At 44.3% G+C, this 16,399-nt stretch overlaps 1 protein-coding gene across 1 annotated transcript; it reads left to right on the forward strand.

Moving 5' to 3' along the window:
* Nucleotides 1-9,875: 9,875 nt before the first annotated feature.
* Nucleotides 9,876-14,411, forward strand: LOC125508570 (diphosphomevalonate decarboxylase 2-like). Its single transcript, XM_048673323.1, has 10 exons — nucleotides 9,876-10,252; nucleotides 10,807-11,005; nucleotides 11,694-11,757; nucleotides 12,104-12,167; nucleotides 12,262-12,342; nucleotides 12,513-12,599; nucleotides 12,856-13,013; nucleotides 13,098-13,146; nucleotides 13,764-13,885; nucleotides 13,980-14,411. Exons 1-10 carry the CDS (start codon nucleotides 10,037-10,039, stop codon nucleotides 14,200-14,202), a joined length of 1,263 nt encoding a protein of 420 aa, XP_048529280.1. The 5' UTR covers nucleotides 9,876-10,036; the 3' UTR covers nucleotides 14,203-14,411.
* The last annotated feature ends 1,988 nt before the right edge of the window (nucleotides 14,412-16,399 follow it).

Genomic DNA, 16,399 nt, shown 5'->3' on the forward strand with positions numbered 1-16,399 from the left:
AAGAAGTGATCCTAGAACAACCTACGTCAAGCATTACTCCAACACCGTGTTCACTTCCCGGACTCTGCCGAGAAGAGACCATCACGGTTACACACGCGGTTGGTGTATTTTAATTAAGGTCAACTTCAGGTTTTCTACAATGGACATTAACAAATTCCCATCTGCCCATAACCGCGGGCACATCTTTCGAAAGTTCAAATCCCTGCAGGGGTGTCATAGCCCATCACAAGCTCTCACGGTCAACAAAGGATATTCCTTCTCCCAAGACAATCCGATCAGACTCGGCATCCCGGTTACAGGACATTTCGACAATGGTAAAACAAGACCAGCAAAGTCACCCAGATGTGCCGACAAATCCCGATAGGAGCTGCACATATCTTGTTCTCAGGGCACACCGGATGAGCCAGACGTCGGGTGGGCTAGCCCAGAGTTGCCCCTGGTAGCTCCGGACATCGCTCAGTATGGACCAACACTTAGACAAGCACTGGCCCGGGGGGTTAAAATAAAGATGACCCTCGGGATGCGCGACTCCCAAGGGAAAAAGGCTAGGTGGCGAATGGTAAAACCAATGTTGGGCCTTGCTGGAGGAGTTTTATTCAAAGCGAACTGTCAAGGGGTTCCCATTATAACCCAACTGTGTAAGGAACACAAAATCCGGGAACATAACACCGATATGACGGAAACTAGGGCGGCAAGAGTGGAACAAAACACCAGGCATAAGGCCGAGCCTTCCACCCTTTACCAAGTATATAGATGCATTAATTAAATAAGAGATATTGTGATATCCCAACAAAATAACCATGTTCCTGTAGGGGAACGTTGCAGAAAACAAAAAAATTCTACGGTTTCACCAAGATCCATCTATGAGTTCATCTAGCAACGAGTGATCGGATTGCATCTACATACCTTTGTAGATCACGCGCAGAAGCGTTCAAAGAATGGGGATGAGGAAGTCGTACTCGACGTGATCCAAATCACCAGAGATCCTAGCGCTGAACGGACGGCACCTCCGCGTTCAACACATGTACGGTCAGTGTGACGTCTCCTCCTTCTTGATCCAGCAAGGGGGAAGGAGAGGTTGATGAAGATCCAGCAGCACGACGGCGTGGTGGTGGATGCAGGGGTCACCGCAGCAGGGCTTCGCCGTTCTACTACGAGAGGGAGAGGTGTTGCAGGGGAGAGGGAGGCACCAAGACTCAAGGGTGCGGCTGCCCCCTCCCTCCCCCCTCCCATTTATATAGGCCCCCTAGGGGGTGCTCCGGCCCTAGGAGATGGGATCTCCTAGGGGGGCGGCGGCCAAGGGGTGGAGTGCCCCCCAAGCCAGGTTGGGCGCCCCCCCACCCTAGGGTTCCCAACCCTAGGCGCATGGGGTGGGCCAAGGGGGGCGCACCAGCCCACTATGGGCTGGTTCCCCTCCCCACTTTGGCCCATGGGGCCCTCCGGGATGGGTGGCCCCACCCGGTGGACCCCCGGGACCCTTCCGGTGGTCCCGGTACAATACCGGTGACCCCCGAAACTCTCCCGATGGCCGAAACTGCACTTCCTATATATAATTCTTCACCTCCGGACCATTCCGGAACTCCTCGTGACGTCCAGGGTCTCATCCAAGACTCCGAACAACTTTCGGGTTACTGCATATTCATATCTCTACAACCCTAGCGTCACCGAACCTTAAGTGTGTAGACCCTACGGGTTCGGGAGACATGTAGACATGACCGAGATGGCTCTCCGGTCAATAACCAACAGCGGGATCTGGATACCCATGTTGGCTCCCACATGCTCCTCGATGATCTCATCGGATGAACCACGATGTCGAGGATTCAAGCAACCCCGTATACAATTCCCTTTGTCAATCGGTACGTTACTTGCCCAAGATTCGATCGTCGGTATCCCAATACCTCGTTCAATCTCGTTACCGGCAAGTCACTTTACTCGTACCGTAATGCATGATCCCGTGACCAGACACTTGGTCACTTTGAGCTCATTGTGATGATGCATTACCGAGTGGGCCCAGAGATACCTCTCCGTCATACGGAGTGACAAATCCCAGTCTTGATCCGTGTCAACCCAACAGACACTTTCGGAGATACCCGCAGTATACCTTTATAGTCACCCAGTTACGTTGTGATGTTTGGTACACCCAAAGCACTCCTACGGTATCTGGGAGTTACATGATCTCATGGTCTAAGGAAAAGATACTTGACATTGGAAAAACTCTAGCAAACGAACTATACGATCTTGTGCTATGTTTAGGATTGGGTCTTGTCCATCACATCATTCTCCTAATGATGTGATCCCGTTATCAATGACATCCCCATGTCCATAGCCAGGAAACCATGACTATTTGTTGATCAACGAGCTAGTCAACTAGAGGCTCACTAGGGACACATTGTGGTCTATGTATTCACACATGTATTATGATTTCCGGATAATAAAATTATAGCATGAATAATAGACAATTATCATGAACAAGGAAATATAATAATAATCCTTTTATTATTGCCTCTAGGGCATATTTCCAACAGTTCCAATAAGGAACAACCTCCAATCTTCACCTGCAACTAACAACACTATAAGAGAGGCTGAGCAAAGCGGTAACATAGCCAAACAATAGTTTGCTAGGACAAGGTGGGTTAGAGGCTTGGCTTAACAATATGGGAGGCATGATAAGCAAGTGTTAGGTATCGCAGCATAGGCATAGCAAAAGAGCGAGCATCTAGCAAGCAAAGATAGAAGTGATTTCGAGGGTATGGTCATCTTGCCTGAAATCCCGCAAGGAAGAAGAACAAGTCCATGAAGAAGACAAACGGACGTAGACGAACGGGTCCTCACAAACGCGATGTTACCGGATTACCGAGAAGAAGTACACCGGAAAGAAAGCAAACAACATAGTAAACACTCATCACATAAGCATGGCATGATGCACAACCAAGTATGATGCATGTCCAGTTTAATGAAGCATGGCATGGCAAAGTGCACAAACAATCCTACAAATTAAGTGGAGCTCATTATGCAACGAAGTTGCATATTGAAGAAAACAACACATGACTTATTTAGTTCTCTCTCATTTATGTACCCCAACAATATTAAATGTTGTTAAACATGGCAAGAGGGTGAAGCAAAGAAAACTACCTATCTAGTCAAGTTTAAATGAGGCCGGAAACAACAAACAACAATTCCGGAAAATCCTCATGTGCATTTATTAGGTTTGGTACTGTTCTGCCCTAAACCATATTTTAGAGTTGTTAAACATGCAAGATGAGTGCGCCATGTTAAACTATGCATTTTTCCACCCCATTTACATATAAAGTTTGTTACAAACCGAGTTACGGTTATTTAGTTATGAAATAAAGCATTTTAACATGGCATAGGGGCAAAATTTACGCAAACATCATTTTAAACATTTTAAACATAGATGAAAGTTGGATATTAATAAACTAGACAAAATCCTAGACATTTTACATATAAAGTTTGTTTTAATCCAATGCACGGGTGAGAAGTTATTAGATGCATGATTCTAGGGACTAAACTGCAAAACAGTTATTTCAGGAAAAAGGTAAATTCATAGCAGCAAGAAAAAAACACAACGGGCCGAATCTGGGTAGGCCAAGTGTATAGGAGAGGGCTGGAGGGGCTGCTCACTTTGGGCCAGGCCCAGGTGGAGGAGGAAGGCCAGCAGGGGCTGGGCCGGGAGGCCTAGCGCTGGGCCTGGGTGCGAGGCAAGAGGAGGCCCACGCGCGGGCGCTGATCTGGCGGTCGAGCGGTTCAGCGAGGCAGGACTGGTCAACGCGAGCGCTCGTCCCCTTCCCTGGTTCAAAAGAAGCAGAGGCAGGGGCTTGGCAACGGCGACAACGGGACTGCAGGGCTCCGGCGGAAGGCTTGCCGGTCCGGCGGCGGCTGGAATGGACGGATCGGGCCTTGGGGCACCGGATCCGGTGGGTGGTGGAGCTCCATGGGCGGCGACACTGCGGCTTGGTGCAGGGAGGAGGAGGCGCTTCCTGTGAACAGCAAGAGAGAGAGAGATCGTGAGAGAGAGAAGGAAGAGGAAGCTGCGGGGGAGACGGGAAGGAGAAAGAACGCCTGAGGGTTGGCTGCTCCGGCGAGCTCCGCCGGCAGCGCGGTTGGCGCCGAAGGGAGGCGTTCGACTCCTTGGGTCGATGAGGAGTGCGAGGAGGCAGGCACGAGGCCTCCCGTTCATCTGCTGCGGCCGGGAGGACGAGGAGGCGGGCACGCAGGGTGGAGCTCAAGCGCACTGGATCGGGGAAAAGGAGGAGGTTGGAGAGGATTTGGAACGGGAGGAGTGCGGCTCTGGTTGGCTGGGCGATGGGATCGAGGGAGATTGAGTGAGGGGATCCCGAGAGGATTAGTGGCGGCGGCCGAGAGGGATGGATGGGAAAACTCCCCTAGAAAATAGGGTTGACTGTTTATATAGGTAGGTTGGTTAGGTTAGGGGCTACTCGGTCCATACGATCGTAATCAGACGATTCTGGATAAAATAGCTAGGGAGTCCAAAAAAGAAAACGGTGATGTTTTGTAGATGTTTGGGGATGATTCGGACACAATGATAATGATTGTCCAGGTCGGGTCCGGGACAACTTTTCGGACGCGCGCGCGAGGAGGGCCGCAGGATGACGAGAGGGGTTAGGTAGGGCCTGACGGTGAGTGGTGGTGGGCTGAGAAGAGAGAGGGGGAAAGCAACCCGGCAACTGTTTTCGGAGACCGGAAACGTCCGACGATAGACCGGCTATATTGTCGCTATAGTTAAACGTTGGGTCGTCAAACGGACTCCGAATGCGATGAAACTTGACAGGCGGTCTATCTACACTATAATAAGACCACACGCCAACTTTCAACCCAAACCGAGAACATTTTTCGGCCACTTATAAAATACTATTTCGGACATGCCGTGGGCGCGTGCAAGTGTGTCTGGGCTCAAAACGGACAACGGACGGAACTGGGAGACCCGGACTAATGCAAGTTTCAAAAACATGATGATGCAATGCGGATGATGACATGATGAAAAGCAACACGCAAGCAAATGACATGGCAACGCCAGCGAATAACTGGAAGACACCTGGCGCAACAGTCTCGGGGCGTTACATTCTTCTTCTTTGATTCCTTTTCCCACTGAGGACAATCTTGAATGTAGTGTCTGGGTTTCTTGCATTTGTGACAGAGTCTCTTCTTGTAATAATGGGATGAGGAATCTGATCTCAAGTCACCACTTCTTGAGGATTTTCCAAAGCGACCACGTCTTGAGAACTTTTGGAATTTCCTCACGAGCATTGCTAGCTCCTGGCTCAGTTCTTCAGGGTCACCAAGGCTGCTACCAGAATCTTCACCTTCAGATTCAGACACTGTCTTGGCCTTCAGAGCCCGTGATCTGCCATAACTTGGTCCATAGAGATCTCTCTTCTCAGCAAGCTGGAACTCATGAGTGTTTAGTCTCTCGAGGATATCAGCGGGATCAAGTGACTTATAGTCTCCATGTTCTTGTATCATCAATGCAAGGTATCAAATGAGGAATCAAGCGATCTTAGCAATTTCTTCACCACCTCATGATCAGTGATATCAGTGGCACCAAGTGCTTGAAGCTCATTTGAGATGCCAGTGAGGCGATCGAAGATTTGATGAACATTTTCATTGTCGAGTCTTTTGAAGCGGATGAAGAGATTGCGAAGAACGTCAACTCGAGAGTCACGCTATGTTGAGACTCCCTCATTGATCTTGGACAGCCTGTCCCAGATAAGCTTTGTTGTCTCCAAAGCACTCACTCTGCCCTACTGCCCTTTGCTCAGATGGCCACATATGATGTTCTTCGCTTGAGAGTCGAGTTGCTTGAATCTCTTCACATCAGCAGCGTTGATGGTAGGAGTGATAGAGGGGATGCCATTTTCCACAACGTACCAGAGATCATTATCAATTGCCTCAAGATGCATGTGCATCTTGTTCTTCCAGTAGGGGTAGTCCGTCCCATCGAAGGTAAGACACCCAGCAGAGACCTTGATCATACCTGCGGTCGACATAACTAAAACTCCAGGCGGTTAAACCAAAATCACACAAAACAAGGGAGTACTTTGCTCTGATACCAATTGAAAGTGCGTTATATCGATTAGAGGGGGGTGAATAGGCGATTTTTATGAATTTTGCACTGAGGAATTTGCGGGTGAGGAAATTCCTGAGTGAAGAACTACTTGCAGCGGGATAAGTACTCAGAAGTAAACATAACAGAACATGAGCATGGTCTTCGTGATGAAATGAAAACAAGCACAGAGTACAGAAAGCGTAAACACAGGATAAACAGAATGAAGACAAACAGACTGAAAAAATTGAGCTGAGGAAATAGAGGAAGTCTTCAGTCAAAGTCTTCAAACAGATATGAACAAGCACACAACACAGAGATGAGGAAATATAAGGGTTGAGGAATTGGAACTAGTTAGCTCGGTGAAGACAATGATTTGGTAGACCAGTTCCAACTGCTGTGGCGGTTGTACGTCTGGTTAGTGCGTCTAGGTATTTAAACCTGAGGACACACAGTCCCAGAAACCCAGTCATGAACACGCAGCTCAGGACACTTAGTCCTCACCGTATTCCCCTTGAGCTAAGGTCACACAGACCTCACCCAATCACTCGTGGTAAGTCTTCAGGTGACTTCCAAACCTTCACAGACTCGATCGGTCACTCGGCGATCCATAATTTTCTCTTGGATCCTCTAGACCATGACGCCTAACGGTCTGGAAGATGCACAGTCCTCAAAGGTAACAAGTGTTGGATCCACGCAGGATCAATCTCTTCAATGATGCTCAATCACTTTGGGTTTGTAGGTGTTTGGGTTTGGGTTTTCCTCACTTGATGATTTTCACTCAAAGTCCTCGGAGGATGGGATGCTCTCAAATGAGAAGTGTCAATTTCTCTTGGAGCAGCCAACCAGCTAGTGGTTGTAGGGGGCGGATATTTATAGCCTAGGGAGCAGCCCGACATGATAAGACATAAATGCCCTTCAATGATATGATCGTTAGGTGGATAGATATTTTGGGACAGCTGGCGCATAGCACATCAACGGTCGGAATTTTGAGTATCAAATTTCTCAGGGCTATCATGTTCCTCACTGTGTAGTCAATCCGCACTAGCGAATTCCTAACTCCTCAGTCAGAACAAATTCCTCAGAGACCAGAAGAACTTCGTCTCTATCACTAAAGAAATTTGACTGAACTGTATGAGATTTCCAATGGCTTCACTCGAAGGGATTGGTAGATGTAGGATTTGAGTTGAGCATCACTTGGAAGTTTTTCCTTAGTATTTCCTCGACCCCCTTTAACAGTACGATGTTTCCTATGACTCAAGAAAGAGAAAATGAAACTACGAAAACAAAAGTCTTCACGCTTCATGTTCCTCGAATGAATACTAAGTCTTCAGGATCACACCAATTTCTTCATTTTCAAAGTCTTCAGAAATCCAAAGTCTTCAGTTGAAGAACTTCATTTTTAGGGGTCGACTTTCTCTGTAAATATCAAACTCCTCATAGTCTTATAGACCTGTGTACACTCACAAACGCATCAGTCCCTTAACCTATAAGTCTTCAATACACCAAAATCACTAAGGGGCACTAGATACACTTACAACCACTCTGTTTCGTCTAGACGCTTTTCTTTGTCATATTGTACTAGGTTTTGGTACTCGACAAAGGGTTTGTCCAGTGCGCGACAAAAAGAACTCAGCAAAAAGTTCTTTGCCTGAAGGGTGTACACCTAGTGCGCTTTGTTGATTGTAACACGCATCAAAGTCTTTGTCGAGTGTACCTGGCACTCGACAAGTAACGAGTTTCCAGTAGTGTCGGTCTTGTCAGTGGGACGGGCTCGATGACGAGGAGCAACTGTGTGGAGTTGGTTGATGGTTGGGGATGGTAGGCCGAGACAAAGCATAAATTTTTCAAAGAAACATACCCATCATCTAGTTCATCAATGAACCCACCAACTCGGTATTAAAAAATTGTCGTATTCAATTGATAAATACATTTGAAAATAGAGACAACCCTCTCTCACATAATATAGGGTTCATGCTTCATGGTATCATAAAACCAACTCAACCCAGCTAGTATTGCATCTACAATGTTTTTTTAGTTTCTCACCGAATGAGTGAGAGAGCCAAACGAACCATGACAAGGGGATGACGAGAGGGAAAAGATGATTTACAATCAAGACCTTGTTTTAATAGTAAAGATGACCAATGGTAGGAGTAGGGCAGTCTTGGATCGTGTGCCTCACAAGAGAAACAACCGTCGCATCCATCTTGCTCCCCCTCCTCTCTTCCCTCCGGCGGTTACGCCGTCGGCTATAGGAGCGGGACACGTCCTCTTCGTTCCTTTTTAGCATGTTTTTTTCATTTCTCTGTACCAAGTGGCGGCGGTGAGGACGCATCGAAATAAGGTCACTTCGGCCTATTCCTACCTCAATGGCATCCAATTGGGCGTCAACGAAGAGCATGTCGGGGTACGTGTAGTCATATTCGGTTCTGAGTTGTTGGGTCTATCAAGCGAATACTTGCTTGGTTATTGGCACGATGACCTCGACCTCTTCATTTGTTCTATTCTGCGGCAAGCTTCATTTTCCGCAACCCTATGGATTGGTGGTGGAGAATTGCAACTCTGCACTGCACGGAGTGTTGGCCCAATCGATGTTTCTTCAGCAGCTACTAGATCTTGTTGTTGGCGGCGAGTGACTATTGCAGACTTCAAAGTTTTGTATGGTGATGGAGTTTGCCAGGTGTGCCTATCCAATGTATTCTTTAAGCTCCGATGGACAACGAGAAGCGAAGGAAAAAGACGATCACTGTGATTTTTTTATGGACAACGAGAAGCGAGGGAAAAAGATGACCATTATGATCTTTTTGATGTAATTGGATAGTTGGTTGTGCGTTGCAATGCGGTATAAATATTCTAGTATGTTAGTTCATGATTTACCTGCCCATATTAATGTGATTCTGTAAATAAATGTTATCAAATCTTGCCTATGATTTACCTACCTAAATAAACAGTAGGATTTTATTTGATGGTCAATTGTTTGGTAGAAGCTATTGGCTTATGAAAGACATAGATTTATTTGACAAGTTAATAAAAGGCATGACAACTAAGGCAAATTTCAAGAAAAATCGATGCAAATATGGGAGACAGGAGATAAAATATCAAAATGAAGAGATGAACATAAGAATGTACATAAGGATAGACAAAGGATGAGTTGAACGACATATCCTTACATTCTTTTTAAGTAGGAAAGATTTACTCCCTTCGTTCCTAAATATAAGTCTTATTAGAGATTTCAATACATATGAATGTATATAGACGCGTTAGAGTGTAGATTCACTCATTTTGCTCCGAATGTGGTCCATATTGGAATGTCTAAAAAGACTCATATTTGCACTCCATCCGTTTCTAAATAAGACCTTTTAAAGATTTCAATACAAACTACATACGGTTGTATATAGAAGTATTTTAGAGTGTAAATTCACTCATTTTGCTACGTACGTAATCTATATTAAAATCTCTAAAAGGGCTTATATTTAGAAACAGTTAATTGTCTACCATGCCTTTTGGTCTCTTTTCTATATAAAAATATGCAAATAAATGAAACAACCCCAATACAATATCCTCTATGCAGTCCAGACCAAATAATAAGCAATACTACTCTCCGTTTTTAAATATAAGTCTTTTTAAAAATTCCAAAATAAATAACATACAAAGCAAAATGAGTGGAATATGTCTACATACATTCATATGTAGTTGGTATTGAAATTTCTAAAAACACTTTGGGGGGAGGGAGTACGGTAATACAGTACAGTAGTACAGTATTAATTATGATACGGAGGGTGTGCATGAAAATACCGTCATTACTGCGGCCAGCAGCTTCCTCCCGACTTCACTCCCCCCTCCCCATCCTCTCCTCGTAGTCTCCGCCGGACGCCGACGCCGACGCCCGCCCCCTACCTGCGGCGAGACCCCAGGCGCGGCGGCGGCGGCGGCGGCGGGACCTGCTCAGATCCGATGGGGGCGACGGAGCCGCAGTGGGTGCTGATGGCCACGGGGCGGTCGCCGACCAACATCGCGGTGATCAAGTACTGGGGGAAGCGGGACGAGGCGCTCATCCTCCCCGTCAACGACAGCATCAGCGTCACCCTCGACCCCGACCACCTCTCCGCCACCACCACCGTCGCTGCCAGCCCCGCATTCCCATCCGACCGCATGTGGCTCAACGGCAAGGTGAGCTCCCCCTCCCCCACTGCCTGGACTTTTTTTTTTCTTTTCGCCCCACGCTCGCTTGCCCCCCACTGCCGCCGCCGCCGCCGCTACGGCTGTCTAGATGTTCTGTTCTAGGGTGGATGCGGTCGACTCCTCGGCTGAGTGTCCCTGTGGTGATCCGCCAGATTTCAAGCTTGAAAGAATTTCTGTCTCGTGTTTCTGGCATTACACGATGGTTTGGGCAGTGTGAGTGTTCGTCTAGTCAAATTGGCTGCCCCTTCTTAGATCTGGACCGGGACCTGTTTCAAAGCTCGCTGCATTTGCAAAGGCAGTTAGCGGAGCTCTGAAAATTTGTCTTGTAAAGAAAAGCCAAAAGGCACATTTCTGTTTCTGTTGTCTGCACTAGCGTCAGTACTGTATTGATGCCCAGCTCATGCTTTGGACATTGACTCTAGGTAAGTGGCCAGTGCAAGGTGATTCTATAGCGATGCTTTAGCCGGAATAACGGAATTGCTGTCTGATCAGATGGTAGTGTGATTCTGATTCAGTCATCCTTTTGATTTGGAATTGGGCAGGAGATCTCATTGTCGGGCGGGAGATTCCAGAGCTGCCTGAGGGAGATACGGAAGCGGGCTCGTGATGTCGACGACGAGAAAAAGGGGATCAAGATCAAGAAAGAGGACTGGGAAAAGTTGCATGTCCACATAGCGTCCTACAACAACTTCCCAACCGCTGCCGGTTTGGCCTCTTCGGCTGCTGGCCTTGCTTGTCTTGGTAATTCTCCTAGTTCAGATGCCACTGTTATAAGTCAGGAAAACATATGTATAACCAAAATTGTGAATATTTCGTGTCAGGCTTTGATTTCCTTTTGTTTTCTGCTGTTCTACACGCACCCGAGTTGTGTTTAGTAGCAGAGGGGTTTCTTTCTTATTCTCTTGCCAACATTAATCTTGATGTGGGTAGATGCATTTCTAGATAGAAGTGGACGGTGCTCCTATCGAGAGGTTTCTACCTTCCAGATACACCTTTGTGAGCTATTCATAATATTAGGGAAACATTATGGTTATCCAACTGCCTAATACTGCCCTGAATCCTGCTGCTAAGGCTGTCCTATTTATCTGCAATTTGTTCTTTATTTGGTTGTATAGAGGCACCAAAACATAATAAGTAGAAAATATGTTTCTTGGTTCTGGTCTGCTGGTTAATCTTAGAAATGGCTGGTCCTAACAAAGTTCCATGATATACTGCTAATATCTGGTCCCAGGTCTTGTTTTGTCCTAATTGACTAACACTTCTCTGCATGCTTGTTTTGTACAAATATCGATTACTTTATTTTGTGTCTTGAAGTTTGATAGTGCTATCCAACACAAAATGACTATTTTGATCATAAACATGCTAAGCGCGGTCTTGCTTTCATGCCAATAGCACAGCACATAATTACTCATTTGAATACTGTTTGCAGTTTTCACCCTGGGGAAGCTAATGAACGTGAATGAAGATTACGGAGAACTTTCTTCAATAGCAAGGTATGTATGGAAACATTATGTAGCAACACCCTGTTTGTGCTCTATCCTGTTTGCGATGTTTGCTTGATGGTATAGCGCAACAATGGAGTACTTCATTTTGTTAAATGATAAGCTAGCAGCTTGATCTTTTTTGGGGGAAATCTAGTTGATTCCTCCTTATGGGTGTTGAGCTACTTTGTAAACCAGGCACCCCCTGTCTTCTACCTTTTTTTATACTTTATACCGAACTTTAAGCTTTGAATGGAAAAGCTAGGCCAAGGCCTTTCATCTAAAAAAATGATAAGCTGGTGGATTTATGTCTTCGCTTTCCTTATATGCTTCTCTTGGCTAACAAATTTCAGTGCAGGCAGGGGTCTGGAAGTGCATGCCGCAGTATATATGGTGGATTTGTGAAATGGTGTATGGGAAAAGTAAGTTATCTCTTGGTTATGGCAGAGAAACTGTATTTGTTAAAATACATGCTTTTCTCTTGGAAAACGATTGAGTTTGACTTTATACTTGCAGAATGACGACGGAAGTGACAGCATGGCAGTACAGCTTGTTAACGAGTCACACTGGGATGATCTTGTTATAATCATAGCAGTGGTATGTCAATGTGATCTCTGTTATATAACATGATCTGTTTCATATATTTATCATTGGAAATTGCTCATTGAGTCATGGTTTCATTTACACCAAATCTCAACTAGCTAGTGACACCATTTTACCATTTTTGTCCCAACTTATTTTCCTATTATGTTGCTTTGTGGAATTAGGTCAGTTCAAAGCAGAAGGAAACCAGTAGCACCAGTGGGATGCGAGACACTGTTGAAACAAGCCCCCTCTTGCAGTACAGGGCCCAGGTGAATGCATTTTCATCTTTAACTTGAAATGTTTTGAACGGTTCACATGATGTACAATTATTCTTATAAGAATCGTCATGAAGCTGCAATATGAAATCTGAACTGTAATTTTATCCCTCCTGTTCTGTGGACCGTCAGGTTTTGTGGTTTTGAAAAAAAACCCGAAGTGTTTTGGAAATTATACTGATCAATCTCTTTAGCTGCACTTCACTGTTTCTTGCACTGACTGTGCACTGCACTGTTTGTTGTATTCCAGACTGTAGTGCCAAGTCGGATATTGAAAATGGAAGATGCTATCAAGAATCGTGATTTTGAATCCTTCGCCAGGTTAACTTGTGCCGATAGCAACCAGTTTCATGCTGTATGTTTGGACACGAGTCCTCCCATCTTCTACATGAACGACACATCACACAGGTAGTTTTTATCGCAGTCCTGATTTTGAGGATCTGTTCCTACTGAAATTCCAGAGTTAAGAATTGCTCTCTCAACCAACTGCAGGATAATTAGCCTTGTGGAAAAGTGGAATCACTCGGAAGGAACACCACAGGTATATTCTGTTCCTGTTTAACACGTGCTACCTTTTCAATTCTCTGAACTGTGTCTGCTGCCTAGGGATCTTAAATATAGTTCTGGTATCCATCAAGGCGGGCTAAACTTAATTATGACATGGCAGTACAAGGAGTTTTTACTGCACTGGACCAAACATGTATCAGTAGCATCACTTGTTGGAGTAATTTATCCTAATTTAAAAGGTGTGAACCTTGGTAAAATCATTGCATGTTTCTGAAAAATAGCGAAAATATGAGTCATGCTTATGCTTTGAAGTTTGAACCCTTGATTTTGATGGAACATATTTTTTAGAGTCCTTCCTGAGTACATGAACTATTACTAGTAGTAATAGTAATAGTTCTGGAGCTGCAGACTTAAAATACTTCTATAGTTCTATAGGTGTTGTATCTATCAAATAGCATCGAAAGTTTGAATTATGAAAAGAATTCATAAGAAATATCTTATTGTATTTCCTTCATCAAACGATGAAACTTCATTGCAATCTTGGCAGTATTATTTGTCTTTGTCTGGCATGCATTTCACCTAAACTGCAAATCATTGGTACTGGATGGTGTGATTGATCTGATACCGAAATTTGATTTCTTGTAATTGCAGGTTGCCTACACATTTGATGCTGGGCCTAACGCTGTCCTAATAGCACGGAACCGCAAAACTGCCACCCTTCTCCTTCAGAGGCTCTTATACACTTTCCCCCCACAGGAGAATGACTTGGACAGGTGTGTCTGGTATTATCAAGATTAAAACCTAGTATTTATTTGTTTCTAGGTATACTACAAACATGTGCACCTCTGACAAACATGATCATGGCAGCTATATGCTCGGTGATAAATCGATCCTAAGCGATGCTGGTTTGCAATCCATAGCCGATGTCGAGGCCCTTCCAGCGCCTCCGGAAATGAAAGCTCCAAACCAAAAATTCAAAGGTGATGTTAGCTACTTCATCTGTAGCAGGCCTGGGGCCGGCCCAAAAGTTCTCACCGATGAGGGCCATGCCTTGATTGATTCAGCCACGGGGCTTGCGAAAGGAGTGTAATTTTGGACGACGATAGGTTTCCGTAACAGTCTTTGGTTGAGATTAATGTAGAATTGTCACGTTGTTGTACACTCAGTACTTTCGTCATTTTGATCTTGTACTGTACCTTCGATCTTGTACTATTTCCATCATTTTGTCCCTGACTGTTGTAGCCGCTTAAAGAACATGTATATTTCTTCAATAAAAGTTTGTGGAATGAATTATCATTTTATCGATCTCATTTTCTGTATAGTCCAATGCATGGATGGAATCGTTCTTGTTACTTTGGCATCCAAAAATAATAATAGCACATAAGAGCATGAGGACTTCAACAAATTGTTACTTCTGGTGTTCTTTATACTAGATGATCGAAAATTTTAACACAGAAAGTATCTAAAATACATTTTTCCTTTTCCAGTGTAAGTATTTGATTGCAACACCTTGTGAGGAATTTTTTTTAAATATGAACGGAAATGATATCTAGCGAACGTTCGTTGGGAGCCAATCTTAGCGAACGCCTTCCCTGACGTTGCATGGATCTTGGTGCAAGGCCGACGCCACGTAGATAAGCTAGAGTCATTCATTGTAACCCGTTTCCAGGCAAACACCCTCTTTCTATCTATCTAAAAAATGCACGAACCAATGTGGGTGAGGAGGGTTCAAAGCGGGGGTTTGTGAAATCTTGAGTTCAAGATGCTATATGTATCCTTGAAGCTATTTTGTGTTTTGATTCAATTTCTCATTTGAAAATTTGACCAAATAAAATCCAGAAAACCTGTTTTTTCATTTCATCTATTTGAAAGGTCAAAGTCCTATTTTTTTTGGCCATGTCCCGTTTTTTTACAAGTCCATGGCAATATTTTTGGAATTGTTTTCCACTTTATCACGTGGCAGTTTATTATTTAAAATATGGCATTTTTAGTATTAATAACTTGCCATTTTTATTATCAAGATGATGTAAATTTTATTATTAAGTGGATTTATTTTTTATTGTTGAGAGGATGAGATATTTATTATTGAGAGGATGGCATTTTTATTAGTAAGACAATGATATTTTTATAATTAATGGCATGGATTTTTTTTCTTTTATTGGCCAAGGCAATCCCTGTGTGTGATTTTTTATTTTATTTTTAAAATGAAACAATAGAATCTAACTTGGGGCTTATCCATATAAAATATTTCTTATTTAGAGGATGAAAGTTTTCTAAAGTTTAGCATGGCACTTTTATTTTGTAGATCACCCGGCCTTTTTCTTATCATACTCATTGTAGATTTATAAATGAGAGAAATGACAGTAATATAGTAGCATGACATTTTTTTCCATAATTAAGATAATGGCAATTAGGGTTATCTTTTGATGATGACATTTTTTCGCAAAAAATACTTCCTCATTGCTACTCCCCTGTTTTGAAATAAGCTTTATAAAACTAGTACAAAGTTCAGTCACTTATTTTGAGACGGAGGAAGTACATTATTCAATGGAGGGAGTAGTAAGCTAGGCCTCTGGGTCAACCAGCGGTCGGGCCAGAGCATTCTGGCGCAGTGAGCGTCAAGTGGGTGTGCCCACCAACGGCGGGGAAGCAAGCAACCAACAACCTAGGATTCCATTTCGGCCCACGGACTCCTCCCCTCCCCGTCGTCCGGGTCTCCTCGTCTTCTCCACAACCCACCCCGCAGTCTCGCTCTCGCGCACTGCCGCTCTCGAAATTTCGCGACTCACTCTCGCGTCTCTCCATCGCCATGGAGATGGAGGCGATGGGGAAGCAGCAGAGGGAGGAGGCGCTCTGCTGTTGAAGCAAGCAGGTGAGCTGATTTTGTGCAGCGATTGGTTTGTGCAGCGATTGGAGGAGGAATGGAGTATTGCATAGGATTGGATGTTGCTTCCATTGGTGCAGGTGAACATACAGTATAAATTCAGTTAGACTTGCACTTTGTATGCTTTCAGTATTGGTGAACATACAGTATACATTCAGTTAGCCTTGCACTTTGTATGCTTTCAGTATTGGTGAACATACAGTAGATAAACATACAATATAAATTCAGTATGAACAGTACTGGTGATAATTGAATTCAGATGGGAACATCCTCAGGCCCCTGTTCTTATTCTTATTCTAAAAATTTATTCTTTACACTTTATTCTTTGGTTACTTCAAGTGAGTAACTACAATAACTTCAAGTGGGTAACTCCATTTTCTGATTTTTTTTACACATTAACCAT

The sequence above is a fragment of the Triticum urartu genome, chromosome 5 (assembly GCF_003073215.2).
Source record: "Triticum urartu cultivar G1812 chromosome 5, Tu2.1, whole genome shotgun sequence".
Taxonomy (NCBI): domain Eukaryota; kingdom Viridiplantae; phylum Streptophyta; class Magnoliopsida; order Poales; family Poaceae; genus Triticum; species Triticum urartu.